At 43.8% G+C, this 14538-nt stretch overlaps 1 protein-coding gene across 5 annotated transcripts in view; it reads right to left on the bottom strand.

The window, feature by feature from the left end:
* Nucleotides 1-108: 108 nt before the first annotated feature.
* Nucleotides 109-14538, bottom strand: part of Men-b (Malic enzyme b) — a 165433-nt gene continuing 151003 nt past the window's right edge. For 4 of the 5 annotated variants that reach the window (XM_070099785.1, XM_070099788.1, XM_070099787.1 and 1 more), the window contains exon 12: nucleotides 109-4351. In XM_070099785.1, the coding sequence (XP_069955886.1) occupies nucleotides 4209-4351 (143 nt within the window). In that variant the 3' untranslated portion in view covers nucleotides 109-4208. The remainder of the gene's footprint in view (nucleotides 4352-14538) is intronic. The other variant, XM_070099786.1, reaches the window with a different exon arrangement.

The raw sequence follows: 14538 nt of genomic DNA, 5'->3' as shown, positions 1-14538 counted from the left end.
TTAGTAACTAACTAGCATTACATTAGTAACTAACTAGTGTTACAACAGTAACTAACTAGTGTTACAACTTCAGTAAAGAGTTGTGGTGTAAGGTGTACAAAAATGTCCTTCAGTACTTATATTTTATTCTACTTTCACAACAACACAGCTTCTAAGACATGATAGAGAAATAAATACATCTTGTAAGTTATTAACATGTGGTTCAATTTACACATTATACTGTAACTCCTTCATTTAAAATACAGCAGTGAAAAAAATATAGATGCACTATGTCCTCTGGATGTTTCTGAAGATTACTACTCATACCTTACTCTTAAATTATAGGTAGTTTAAGTCCATGTTATAGGTAGGTCAAGTCCACGAACTATTCCATTTTAACAATACGCAATCACAGGCCCTTGGTACAAAAATTTGGCAATCATGATACACCATTTATACTTTACAAACATTCTGGAAAAATATAAGACAAATTATCTCTGTTTCCATTAGGAAAATAAAAATTATGGATTTACTCACTGACCCTGCTTAATTGATATTCATATTTACAAGCAAATAACTATTATTCTGAATTTTTAAAGAAATTTATCAAACAAACCTTATCAGAGTTACTCTTGCATGTTAATTAAGGTTACTAACAAAGCAAAGTGAATAAACCATATTATCTATCATTAGCAATAAGTAATAATTGTAAGTAATAACTGGCATCAAACAGTACAAACAGGGCTTGTTTGGTCTACTGCTGTATGAAAGAAAAGAAGAACATGTAATTGGTAGAACACATTTTTTAAGAAAGAACAAAAATTTGTATTTTCCTTTATTCATTATTGCTACTGAATTCCTGGCTGTAATTTTTTGTGCCTTTTGTGACTTTGTGTATTGTCATGAAAAGCTGATAAAATATTTAAAACCAAACATGAAGTATAAATAATTATCTTTGATTTAAAAATACTGTAGGCCTATTTTTACTTAATGAAACATTATCTTTACCAGCAAGGAAGGTTTGTGTCGGGGCCCCTGAATATCATTATGTTACAAACAAGAAATAATACAACAAAATTCTGCTTAATACTATTCAAAATTGATCCTATACTTTCAAATTGTTGTCCCTGCAGCATAACACAGTAATGCTCAGTATATTTACTACTTTGATTTAAGATTTTGACTTGCACAAAAAAAAATATATATATATATAATAATTTGTAAGTTCAAGGTCATAAAAGCAAAAGGAGCTGCTTCTGAATTAAAAAGTAAAATTTAATATGTATGACATAAAAAGCTGAACAAAATAGTCAGTGTCAGCATGTATAAAAGCAGATGAAAAGTGCAAAATCTTACACTACAGTGCAGTCACAGCTCTTCCTACACAAGGCACAAGCCTTAGGACAGGGACAACTAGGCTACAAGGATAAAGGATTGAGGTAAACTCTTCTATATCCATGGGCATAACAGCTCAAGTCTGCAAGCTTAATCCTACTTTCAATGGGATGAAAATTTTCTGATTTGAAGTAATTAGCTATTTGACTTTGTGGGAGACAATCTCTAGCTCTAATGTGAATCAGCCCAGTCATGTGAATATGTTTTTGAAAGACCTGTATAGAGTTCACTTCCACCGAGGCTTCAACATAAAATGACCAGATCTGCACAAGCCATAAGGAGCATCCTACGAATACTACTTGCCAGCAGATTTGAACAAGTATATCCTGGACTAAAAATTTAAAAAGAAATAGTCTACAGGAATTGAGTAAGTAGACAGACTTAGACACAGACCATACTGATACTATAGGTGTGTGTGTGTGTGTGTGTGTGTATACAAGTATATGTGCATGAATGTATACATGTATCCCTTGGTGGGATACAGCCAGTTTGTTGAATTAATAATCAAATAAACTCACAAACAGCAATTTCAGAAATAGCAAAGAAAAGATAACCATTGGAGTAGAAGCTTTAGTTAGTGCAACACTCCTCTCTGAGTACAGCTTCAAGTCAGAGTACAAAACATCCTAATAAAAGTAGGTTCAGCATGGAGTCTTTTCTTGATTATTATCAGCATTAAGTATTTTGGATTCAGAAACAGTGATATGCATCACCTGAATAGTAGAACTCTCTCTCTCAAAAACTGAACTAGTGTTTTGTAAAATATTGATGACAAGAGAAACCACATCTGTCTTTTAACAATTATAACTTTAATACTCCAATAAATTAAAAGAACTATATTAACATCACATATTCCATATAAAACTACCAAGTACAGGTAATTACATATTTTGTTCTGGAAGAACCATTACATTAGCATATTAAAAATTAATACATGCTATGAAGCCTTTCAGAATCAAGCATTTTATAATGAGTGTGAGCAGGGTAATGTTTTGTGATGGGATTCAGGGAAACCGGTTACCCAGACTGAGTCCTGTGGGTGGGAAGTACAGTACCTGCTCTCTCAAGGAGGGGTTTGGGATATGTGCTGTTTAGGGGGACATTTAAACTGTCCTATCTGCAAGTCTCTGGCAAGACAGTGGTAGTGTGAATGATGGCAAGTTTTTTTTTCCAGGCCACCCTGCCTCAGTGGTAGACAGCATGTTTAAAAATATACAGTGGACCCACGAATTTAGTAGTGCCTTTTCTGTATGCAAAACTATTTTTATCTATAAAATGTATTGTCTGTTATTATTTTTGGGAGTCTGGAATGCTTTAATTGGATTTACATTATTTCCTATGGGAAATATTAACAAAACATACATTTTATAAATAAAAATAGTTTTGCATACAGAAAAGGCACTACTAAATTCGAGGATCCACTTGTATATTTATTTATTTCAATACACTGGGCATCTCCTACCGAGGTAAGGTGACAAAAAAAGAAAAAAAAAAAAAAAAAAAAAATTGTTCACTCCATCACAGTCTTACCAGAGGCACACCAATACAACAATTCAGATGCTCCTCCAAATTGCAAAATTCCCCACCCCTCCTTCAGAGCACAGGCACTGTACTTTCCACCTCCAGAACTTATGTCAAGCTAACCAGTTTTCCTGAATCTCTTTACAAAATATTATCTTGCTCCTCCAACAGCTTGTCAAGTCCCAAAAACCATTTGCTTCTAAGCACTCCTAACACAATATGTATGGGAAAGGTGTGTGTGTGTGTGTGTGTGTGTGTGTGTGTGTGTGTGTGTGTGTGTGTCTGTGTGTGTGTGTCTGTGTGTGTGTGTCTGTGTGTGTGTGTCTGTGTGTGTGTGTCTGTGTGTGTGTGTCTGTGTGTGTGTGTCTGTGTGTGTGTGTCTGTGTGTGTGTGTCTGTGTGTGTGTGTCTGTGTGTGTGTGTCTGTGTGTGTGTGTCTGTGTGTGTGTGTGTCTGTGTGTGTGTGTGTCTGTGTGTGTGTGTGTCTGTGTGTGTGTCTGTGTGTGTGTGTCTGTGTGTGTGTGTCTGTGTGTGTGTGTCTGTGTGTGTGTGTCTGTGTGTGTGTGTCTGTGTGTGTGTGTCTGTGTGTGTGTGTCTGTGTGTGTGTGTCTGTGTGTGTCTGTGTGTGTCTGTGTGTGTGTGTGTGTGTGTGTGTCTGTGTGTGTGTGTGTCTGTGTGTGTCTGTGTGTCTGTGTGTGTGTCTGTGTGTCTGTGTGTGTGTGTCTGTGTGTGTGTCTGTGTGTGTGTCTGTGTGTGTGTCTGTGTGTGTGTCTGTGTGTGTGTGTCTGTGTGTGTGTGTGTGTGTGTGCGTCTGTGTGTGTGTGTGTGTGTGTGTGTGTGTGTGTGTGTGTGTGTGTGTGTGTGTGTGTGTGTGTGTGTGTGTGTGTGTGTGTGTGTGTGTGTGTCTGTGTGTGTGTCTGTGTGTGTGTCTGTGTGTGTGTCTGTGTGTGTGTCTGTGTGTGTGTCTGTGTGTGTGTCTGTGTGTGTGTCTGTGTGTGTGTCTGTGTGTGTGTCTGTGTGTGTGTCTGTGTGTGTGTCTGTGCGTGCGTGTGCGTGCACGTGTGTGTGCGTGTGTGCATGCGTGTGTGTGCATGCGTGTGTGTGCGTGCATGTGTGCGTGCACGCGTGTGTGTGTGCGTGTTTTAGTCACTGGGTGGGGAGTTAATCAACAGTTCAGCTGAACAGCTCTCCCACCTTGTGGTTATTTTATAACTTATCACTTGGTTTTGTGATTATTGCATCATATATATGTGTATGTATGTTAGTTCTCAAATCTGTTGTATTACTGTATAATTACATGATTTTCATGCATTCTTAAAGCTTAGGGTTGAAGGTAGAAAGGTCAGGCCACTGCCAAGTTTTAGGAAGGGCAGAGATGTGGTCATAGTTAAAATCATACTGCTGATCACTGATAAATTTCTTCATATCTTTGGGTTCTGGGTACACAGATGCAATACCTGAAAGAAAAAAGTAAACCAAATCTTAGAATAAATAAGCTGTATCCAGAAAACTCTTTAAAAACATGCAGAAAGAAATATATTAATCACCATTTATTAATACATAAGAATTTATGGAAAATACAGCCCACTTGACATTAAAAAACTGTAAACCTTAAAGAGACATTTGTTGAACTGTCTTCTTATACAGTTATGTCAGGTAGGTAACATACTTCAATATTAACATGTACAATAAGATATTTAACATGCATTTGTGGGGCCACCAACAATTAAAAAAATAATGGTTCCTAGTAATTCTAGTCTTTAACTTTCAATTCTGTTTTTTCACCAATACCAACTCTGGTCTGCCAAAGTAGGATGATCCAAAAAAAAAAAAAAAAAAAAAAAAAAAAAAAAGGAAATGCATTCACCCACAATCACTTAATTGTTACCTGGCCAGAAGCAGCTAACACCACAGTTCTAATAAGCCTCCTGAACTGCAATACCCTTACCTCTCCTTGAGAGTGCTGGCACTGTACTTCACACCTCCAGGACTAAAATCTGAGTATCTGATGTCCCTGAATACCTTTACAAGTTACCCTGTTCACACTCCAACAGTATGTCAGACCAGAAAATCCACTTGCCTCTACTCATTTCTAATGCACTCGCACAAGCCTGTTGGATGTTCAAGCCCCCTAACACTCGAAACCTCCTTTACTTGCTCCCTCCAAACCTTCCTTGGATACCCTTACCCCTCTTTTCCTTCACCCAAGATTTATGTACCCTTCTTGTCATCTTATTTTGCACCATCCTCTCTAAATGTTCCAACTGCCTCTACAGTCCCTCCTTGGCAAATTGAATTATACTTCTGATGACCCCACACCTTCTAATCTAAACTCCAAAGTCTCTAAAAAATATTCACAACACACACTGCTCCTCCACTGCTTCCAGCTTCTTCCTTGCTGCAATGTTTAAAATCCATACCTCACACTTGTGTACATGTTGGTACCACTAAATTGGTACAGAGAATAAAGTTCTTTGGAGACAAGATGCCTCAAATGAGCCATCCATACTGTATTCCTCCCCTTCCCCTGTCAATTTTATGGTTCACCTCAAACTTCATAGACCCATCTACCAACAAGTCCACTCCCAGATATATCTACACATTTACTTTCTATACTCCCTTCCTCCATTCTGACATTCAATCTTTTACTGCCTAGATTTTTTTTGTTACTCTCATCACCTTGCTCTTTCTTATTCATTATTATTATTATAATAAAAAAGAAGCGCTAAGCCACAAGGACTATACAGCGCTGCAGGGCAGGAAGGAAGCGAGGGCATCAGGTGGCAAAAGGGAGATGGATGAGTAATAGGTTACGGATAACAGCGGGGTAGTGGATGGTGAAAGGGTAAAGGGCAGCAAGAGACTGAACTAGAAAGGGCTGAGGAGAGTGCGAAAAGTATCATCAGAGTTTGTGGAGTAAATCAGTCGTTGTCAAGAAGTCAACGAGAGAGTCAGGATTAAAGGAGGGTCCATCAGCAAGAAGGAAAGGTAAAGAGAGAGTAGTAGAACGAAGACGACGTTGGAGGTAAATTCTGTGTGCTCATTGATAGAGAGGGCAGTCTAACAGAATGTGGCTAATCGATACTGGAACTTGACACTGCTCACAGAGAGGAACAGGGTGCCTCTCCATGAGATACCCATGAGAAAGACGAGTGTGGCCAATGCGAAGGCGGGAGAGAGTGGTCTCCCAACCTCGGCACTGATGACAAGAAGACGGCCAGTAACCTATGCTCGGTTTAATAGAATGAAGTTTGTTACCGAGCAGAGTTGACCAACGTTGTTGCCAACGGGTGCGAAGGTGGGTAGCTATTGCAGCAAAATAGTCCAGAAATGGAACACCTCGATAGGAAATCGGTAGGTCATGTACTGCTGACCGCGCAGCAGTGTCTGCCTGTTCATTGCCCTGTACGTCGACATGACCAGGGACCCAACAAAAAACAATATCTTTATGTTTGGTAGAGATACGGCGTAGCCAAAGTTGGATACGGAGAACTAGGGGATGAGATGTATCAAATTTTCTTAGCCTGTAGAGCACTAAGGGAGTCTGAGACTACTACAAATGATGACACAGGCATAGATGCGATACGAGTAAGTGCTGCAAGAATGACATACAGTTCAGCAGTAAAAATGCTAGCTGAAGATAGTAAATGCCCCCGCACGACGCTGTCCGGAAACACTGCTGCGAATCCGACACCGTCTGAAGACTTAGAGCCATCTGTGTACACAGCGGTGGCATGAGAATGGGAGTGGAAGTGATCAAGAAAAAGAGAGCGGGAAGCCACCGTAGGCAGTTGAGCTTTCGAGCAAGGGAGTGAGAAAGAACAGACCCGAACAGCTGGAACTTCCCAGGGGGGTAGGGAAAAGTGAGATGCTACATGAACATATAAAGGTGGTAACTGAAGGGAAGACATGAGTGAATGTAGGCGAAGAGAAAAGGGACGGAGCAAACGGGCGGCGAACGAATAAAGAATGTCTACTAATATCGGTGACCATTCTATAAATGGAAGGATTGTGTAGATCGTGAGAGCGTACATAGTAGCGAAGGCAATGGGCATCACAGCGATCAGACAAGGATGGAACATTCACTTCTGTATAGAGGCTGTATAAGGCTAGAGAGAGTAGCAGGAGAGGCCGCGGAATAAATCTGGTCACCATAATCGAGTTTCGATAAAACGAGGGTTGAAGGTAGGTGAAGCAGAGTTCGACGATCAGCTCCCCAGGAAACATGAGCAAGGGTTTTAAGCAGGTTTAGCCGGCTGTGACAAGTTGCCTTCAGAGAGGTAATGTGAGGTTTCCAGGAAAACCGACGGTCAAAGAGAAGGCCTAGAAACCTGACTGTATCACGTTCGGGGATACGGGAGCCATAGAGATACAAAGGATGATCGGAGATAACAGAGCGTCTAGTGAAAGTAATTTGGTGAGTTTTGGTACTTGAAAATTTAAACCCATGCGTGGTGGCCCAAGTGGAAACACGGTCGACCGTATGCTGGAGAGAAACTGCAATAAGGTGACAGTCAGCGCCTGCACAAGCAATAGCGAAGTCATCAACATAGAGTGATGACCAAATATTGGGTGGAAGAACAGAGGCCAAATCATTTATAGCAAGGAGAAAAAGTGTTGTGTTTAGAACACATCCCTGAGGGACACCTTCAGCTTAGACGAAGTACGGGGAAAGAACATTATTGACTCGAACACGGAAATGTCTGTCAGTTAAAAAGTTCTTAAGGAAGGATGGTAGATTGCCTCGGAGGCCTAAGGAATGGGCCTGGGCCAAAATATTATACCTCCAAGTTGTGTCATATGCCTTCTCAAGGACAAAAAATATGGCAATAACTGAGTGATTATTCGCAAAGGCATTACGAACATACGTATCCAAGCGTAGTAAGGGGTCTATGGTAGAACGATCCTTACAAAAGCCATATTGACTAGAGGAGAGACTGTTGTGTGTCTCTAAATACCACATTAAACGTCGATTTACGAGACGTTCCATCACTTTGCAAACTGCACTATTATTATTATTATTATTATAATCAAAAAGAAGCGCTAAGCCACAAGGGCTATACAGCGCTGCAGGGTAGGGAAGGAAGCAAGGGAATTGGATGGCAGAAGGGAGGGGGGATGATCAGCAGGTTACAGAAAACAGCGGGGCAGGGGATAGTACGGGGGTAGAGGGTAGCAAGAGATTGAAGTAGAAAGGGCTGAAGGTATCAGAATTTGTGAAGTCAGTCAGTCGTTGTCAAAAAGTCAATGAGAGAGTCCGGATGAAAGGTGGGTCCATCAGCGAGAAGGGAAGGTAAAGAGAGAGCAGCGGAGCGAAGACGACGACAGAGGTAAATTCTGCGTGCTCGTTGATAAAGTGGGCAGTCCAACAGAATGTGGCTGACTGATAATGGAGCTTGGCAATTCTCACAGAGAGGAGCAAGACGCCTCTCCATGAGATATCCATGAGTAAGACGAGTATGGCCAATGCGAAGACGGGAGAGAGTAGTCTCCCAACCTCGACACTGGTGATAAGAAGACGGCCAGTAACCTACACTCGGTTTAATAGACTGAAGCTTGTTGCCGAGCATAGTAGACCAACGTTGTTGCCAACGGGTATGAAGGTGGGAAGATATTGCAGCAAAATAGTCCGTAAATGGAATACCTCTATAAGAAACTGGTAGGTCATGTACTGCTGACCCCGCGCAGCAGTGTCTGCCTGTTCATTGCCCTGTACGTCAACATGACCAGGGACCCAACAAAAAACAATATCTTTATGCTTGGTAAAGATGCGGCGTAGCCAAAGTTGGATACGGAGGACTAAGGGGTGAGGTGTATCAAATTTTTGTATAGCCTGTAAAGCACTAAGGGAGTCTGAGACAACCACAAATGATGACACAGGCATAGATGCAATACGGATAAGTGCTGTAAGGATGGCATATAATTCAGCAGTAAAAATACTAGCCGAAGATAGTAAATGCCCTTGTACGACGCTGTCCGGAAACACTGCTGCGAATCCTACGCCGTCAGAAGACTTAGAGCCATCTGTGTACACAGCAATGGCATGAGAATGAGAGTGAAAGTGGTCAAGAAAAAGAGAGCGGGAAGCGACCGTAGACAGTTGGGCTTTTGAGCAAGGGAGGGAGAAAGAACAGACTCGAACAGCTGGAACTTCCCAGGGGGGTAGGGAAAAGTGAGATGCTACATGTACATAGAAAGGTGGTAGTTGAAGAGAAGACAAGAGCGAATGAAGGCGAAGAGAGAAGGGACGGAGTAAACAGGGGCGGCGCACAAATAAAGAATGTCTACTAATATCAGTGACCATTCTATAAATGGAAGGATTGCGGAGATCATGAGAGCGTACATAGTAGCACAGGCAATGGGCATCACGGCGATCGGATAAGGATGGAACGTTCGCTTCTGCAAAGAGGCTCTCGACAGGGGAAGAGCGGAAAGCACGAAGGCATAAACGTAATCCTTGGTGATGAATGGGGTTAAGGCTAGAGAGAGTAGCAGGAGATGCCGCTGAATAGATCTGGTCACCATAATCAAGTTTCGATAAAATAAGGGTGGAATGTAGGCGAAGGAGGGTTCGACGATCAGCTCCCCACGAAAGATGAGCAAGGGTTTTAAGAAGGTTCAGCCGGCTGTGACAAGTTGCCTTCAGAGAGGTAATGTGAGGTTTCCAGGATAACCTACGATCAAAGAGGAGGCCCAGAAACTTGACTGTATCACGTTCAGGGATACGGGAGCCATAGAGGTACAAAGGATGATCGGAGATGACAGAGCGTCTAGTGAAAGTGATTTGGTGGGTTTTAGTGCTGGAAAATTTAAACCCACGCGTGGTGGCCCAATTGGAAACACTGTCGACTGCATGTTGGAGAGAAACTGTAAGGAGGTGACAGTCAGCGCCTGCACAGGCAATAGCGAAGTCATCAACATAGAGTGATGACCAAATATTTGATGGAAGACTAGAGGCCAAATCATTAATAGCAAGGAGAAAAAGTGTTGTGCTCAGAACACATCCCTGGGGGACACCTTCAGCTTGGATAAAGTCCGGGGAGAGCACATTATTAACCCAAACACGGAAATGCCTGTCAGTTAAAAAGTTCTTAAGGAAGGATGGTAGATTGCCTCGAAGGCCTAAGGAGTGGGCTTGGGCTAAAATATTATACCTCCAAGTTGTGTCATATGCCTTCTCAAGGTCAAAAAATATGGCAATAACTGAGTGGTTATTCACAAAGGCATTACGAACATACGTATCCAAGCGTAGTAAGGGGTCTATGGTAGAACGTCCCTTACGAAAGCCATATTGACGAGTGGAGAGACTGTTGTGTGTCTCTAAATACCACACTAAACGTCTATTTACTAGGCGTTCCATTACTTTGCAAACTGCACTGGTAAGAGCAATGGGACGATAGTGGGAGGTTTCATGTCCCGTAGTGCCTGGTTTGCAGAAAGGGAGAACAATGGCGGATTTCCACAGCTGTGGAAAAACTCCTTGTGACCAAATAAGATTGTAAAGGCGTAATAGGACTGCAAGGGCTGACTGATGTAAATGTTGTAGCATACGAATATGAATGTCGTCGGGCCCAGCTGCCGATGATCGACAAGCTGAGAGTGTTGCCTCCAGTTCTTGAAGTGTAAAAGGCACATTATACTGTTCTTCTCTGAGAGAAGAAAAGTCCAAGGGTGCTAACTCTCTGGCAGACTTTGAGGAAAGAAATGAGGGGCATAGATGGAGTCCCTGAGAAATACGGACCAGATGATTGCCAATTTCATTGGCAACATCTAGTGGGTTTGCTTTATCAACACCGGCAACCCGCAGAACAGGAGCCGGGTCAGGAGAATATTTACCACTCACTTTTCGTACTTTTTTCCAGACCGCATTCATAGAGGAAGCAGAGGTGATGGTGGAGACATAATCTCGCCAGCAAGTGCGTTTAGCATCACGGATGACACGGCGAGCGATCGCACGATTCTGTTTAAAATCAAGGAGTCGCTCTGTGGTTCTATTGTACCGGTACCTGCTCCATGCAGCGCGTTTCAAACGTACCGCACGAGCACAAGCAGGAGACCACCAAGGCACGCATTTCTGAGAATGCCTGCCCGAAGTTTGGGGTATAGAATGAGAAGCTGCGGTGAAAACGGAGGACGAGAAGAGGTGTAAAAGCTCATCGATGGAGGACGAAGAAGGAACCTCTTTAAAAACAGTTAGGTGTGAGTAAAGGTTCCAATTTGCCCGATTAAATTGCCAGCGTGGGGTGCGAAGAGGTGGCGAATATGAAGGAGAAGTAAGAATGATTGGGAAATGATCACTGTCATGTAAGTCCGGGAGAACAGACCAAGTGAAGTCTAATGCGGCGGAGGAAGAGGAGACCGAGAGATCGATGCAAGAGAGAGTATGAGTCCGAGGATCAAAATGGGTGTGAGTACCTGTATTTAAAACATGGAGGGGGTGGGTGGCAAGAAAAGCCTCTAACTGAATTCCACGGGAATCACAGTGAGACCCCCCCAGAGGAAATGGTGGGCATTAAAATCACCAAGTAACAGAATCGGTGGCGGTAATGACGAAACAAGGAAGGCAAAATCCGGAATAGATAATGCCCGAGAAGGAGAGAGATATAAAGAACAGAGCGTATACCACCTATGTAAGTGGATACGGGCTGCTGTGTAATGCAGCGAAGTATGAACAAATAGCTGATGGTACGGAATATCAGTGCGTAGAAGAAGGGCACTTTCATTAAAGGTCCCATCACGAAAAGGATCTGAAGAATACAATAAATTATAGCCTGAGATGTGAGAAATAACAGCAGAGTGTAATTTTGGTTCCTGTAAGCAAACACCAACAGGGGCAAACTGGGAGAGTAACATCTGAAGCTCACCCCTATTACCCCCGAGGCCGCGTATATTCCACTGTAAATAGGCCATGATTGGCAATGATAAAGATACTTGAAATCCGCAGGTAAGGGTTCCTACGGACTAGAGGGGTTAGAAAAGTCCACATGCGGAGGCAGTGGAAAACGTTCAAGCAGTGAAGGAACGGTGCGCTGTGAAGAAAGGAGTTGCACAGATGGAGCAGAGAAGAGAGAAAGAGCGGAAGGTGGATCAGTGTCCATTGATGGTTTGGTCTCTGCAATATATTCAGAGATTGCTTCAAGTGTTTTGGAATTCAGAGACGTCGTATGGGAGACAATATTGGGAATGGTAGGGGGAGGATGAGTAAAGATTGGAACTGTATTGGACTGTACCAAGGTAGGGGGGGGCGAAAGGGTGGAGGGAACTGGAGAAGCGTGGCAGGGGACAGAAGAGGCAGGAACCTGGGAGGTGGCAGAAGAGGAAGAAACTTGGGAGGGAACAGGGGAGGAAGGTACAGTACGAGGAGGAGGGTGAACCTCTACACTTGTAACTGAGCCAGTGAGAGGGGAAGAACCAGGGACAGAGACAGGGAGGGTAAAATGAGGAGGTGGAAAATGGGTAGGAGGTGTTAACGGACCTTTTTTTGACTTTTGAGAAGTAGAGGGACGATTGGGAGGAGGTGTCATACGAGGTCTCGTCGATACTGAGGCTTGTGAGAGAGAACTCGAAGAAGCGAGATTAGACCGAGGCGTTGAAGTAGGGACGTCTGAGCCGAGGACAGCAAAAGGATTAGATACAGGAGTGATTATGGGAGAGGTAACCACAGAGGTGGGTGTAGAAGATGGGATACCAGAAGTGGGGGGACGTTTTGAAACACGGGAATAAGAAACACGTGGGAGTCTCCCTTGGAGGCGGACATGAGAAACTGCCATGGCATAAGGGAGACCTTCTGTCTCATTGAGGTAACGGATTTCCCGCTCGTTTAGACTTGACAACGGCGAGAGTACGAAGGGTGAGCCTCATGACAGTTAAGGCAAGAGGGAGATCGATTGCAAGACGTATTAGAATGGTCATCGGCACCACAGACAGGGCATTCGGCGATAGATCTGCAATATTTCGCTGGATGGCCAAATCGCCAGCAATTTCTACACTGTTGTGGTGTAGGGATCACCTTTCGAACTTGTAACCGATGTCCTGCTATATAAACTGAGGATGGGAGTTCTCGGCTGTCAAAAGTTAAATGAGCCACATTGCTAGGGTATCGTCTCCGCCCACGGGCAGGAAGAACGTAAGTGTCTACCTTGAGGATTGGGAGATCTTGGAGTTCCAGCTGTTCAAGAATGTCAGTGCCACATGTCTGGAAAATTTGTTGAACTATGGCATGGGGCAGAATGACGGTACCACTACAAGAATTGAGGGAATGATGTTTTTCAAGAGTGACAGGAACAGTATCGATATGGGAAAGACGAGAGAGCTCATGAGCCTGGGTAGCATTCTGTACGGTAATGATGCGCGTACCGCTCTTAAGAGCATGAAAAGAAATATCTTTACCAACATGGCGTAGGAGTGCCTTGCCAATACTATGGTCAGAAAGATAGGCAGTAGAGGAAGTCGGTCGTAAAGTGAAGAATTTAGTCCATTGTTCAGTCTGAAACTGAGCGTGGAAAGGTAGTGAAGGACGTGTCGATCGTTTCTGAGAAGAACGAGAAGGTGGAGAAGTATCATCAGCAGGTAATTGCCGTTGGCGTTTAGGCGTGGGACCAGAGTTGGTCCGCCGTGGAACAGGTCGGCGATTTGAAAATTGCCGCACCGTAGAGGGAGAGGCCGGAAGCATAGTCAGAGGAGAGCGAAGGTCCGATAAATCGAAGGAGTCAGTCGAGGCCTCAGTACCTGAAGCGGGTGAGGAAACAGCACCGGCAATAGGTACAGAGGCATGAGGAATGTCTGAAGAGTGGTCCAAAGACGAGGCGGGGTCAGAACGGGGTGCGGTATCAAGAAGGGGCCCGGGGGTAGTAGGTTCATGGACTAAGGCTGCCATGGTTAGGTTACTTCTTTCTTTTTGTTTTTAAGAAAAAAAAAGAAAGAAAAGAAAATAAAAATCAAAAAAAGAATAAAAAAAAGGGGGGACCGGGGAGGGATAGTTCCTAGGAGGAATGAAAGGGCCAGAAATCTCCCTCCGCGCCCAAGAGGACCTCAGCACCGCAAGTAGCGCAGATGCAGCATGGAACCCGTGCCATACCCTACCCATCATGCTAGTAAACTAACAATCCGGGATAGCAACCTCACATCTGCCGAGCTACCTCGGTGGACAAAAGAGAGGGCGGCCGGATATCCGCCACAAAGCATACCTCCTTCGGCCACCACCCCTGGAATCCGAAAGGTGGCTTCCAGAGATACACTCGTCGCCCGAAAGACACCCAAAGCTACTCCGGGATACTGGAGAGGGATTGGGACATCCCCAGGCGATCCAGATTCCACGGCAAACTACACCACCGCTAAGAACCTCAACGGAATGGGATGGACCCCGGTATCCTTTCCCCTACCTAGGAACTAGCGCGCCTGTGGGAGAAATCCCAAAGGCCAAAAAGAGGAAGGGCAAAAGGGAGGGGTGAGGAGGAGGAGGAGGAAAGGAAAAAGGGGAGGATGGGGAGGATGGGATAGGGGAGGGGAGATTGGGGGGTAATTAGGTTCGGTCTGAGGAAGAAGACCGACAGGGCTAATTCCTCAGACCAAGAGCCTCTTCACCATGCCAAGGAGACCCCCTTGAAGAGGTCTTTCTTATTCAGATACCTTATTTTTAAAATAC

Source organism: Cherax quadricarinatus, chromosome 69 (assembly GCF_038502225.1).
Source record: "Cherax quadricarinatus isolate ZL_2023a chromosome 69, ASM3850222v1, whole genome shotgun sequence".
Classification (NCBI taxonomy): domain Eukaryota; kingdom Metazoa; phylum Arthropoda; class Malacostraca; order Decapoda; family Parastacidae; genus Cherax; species Cherax quadricarinatus.
The sequence above is the reverse complement of the archived record's forward strand: the minus strand, read 5'-3'. Positions and strand labels throughout refer to the sequence as shown.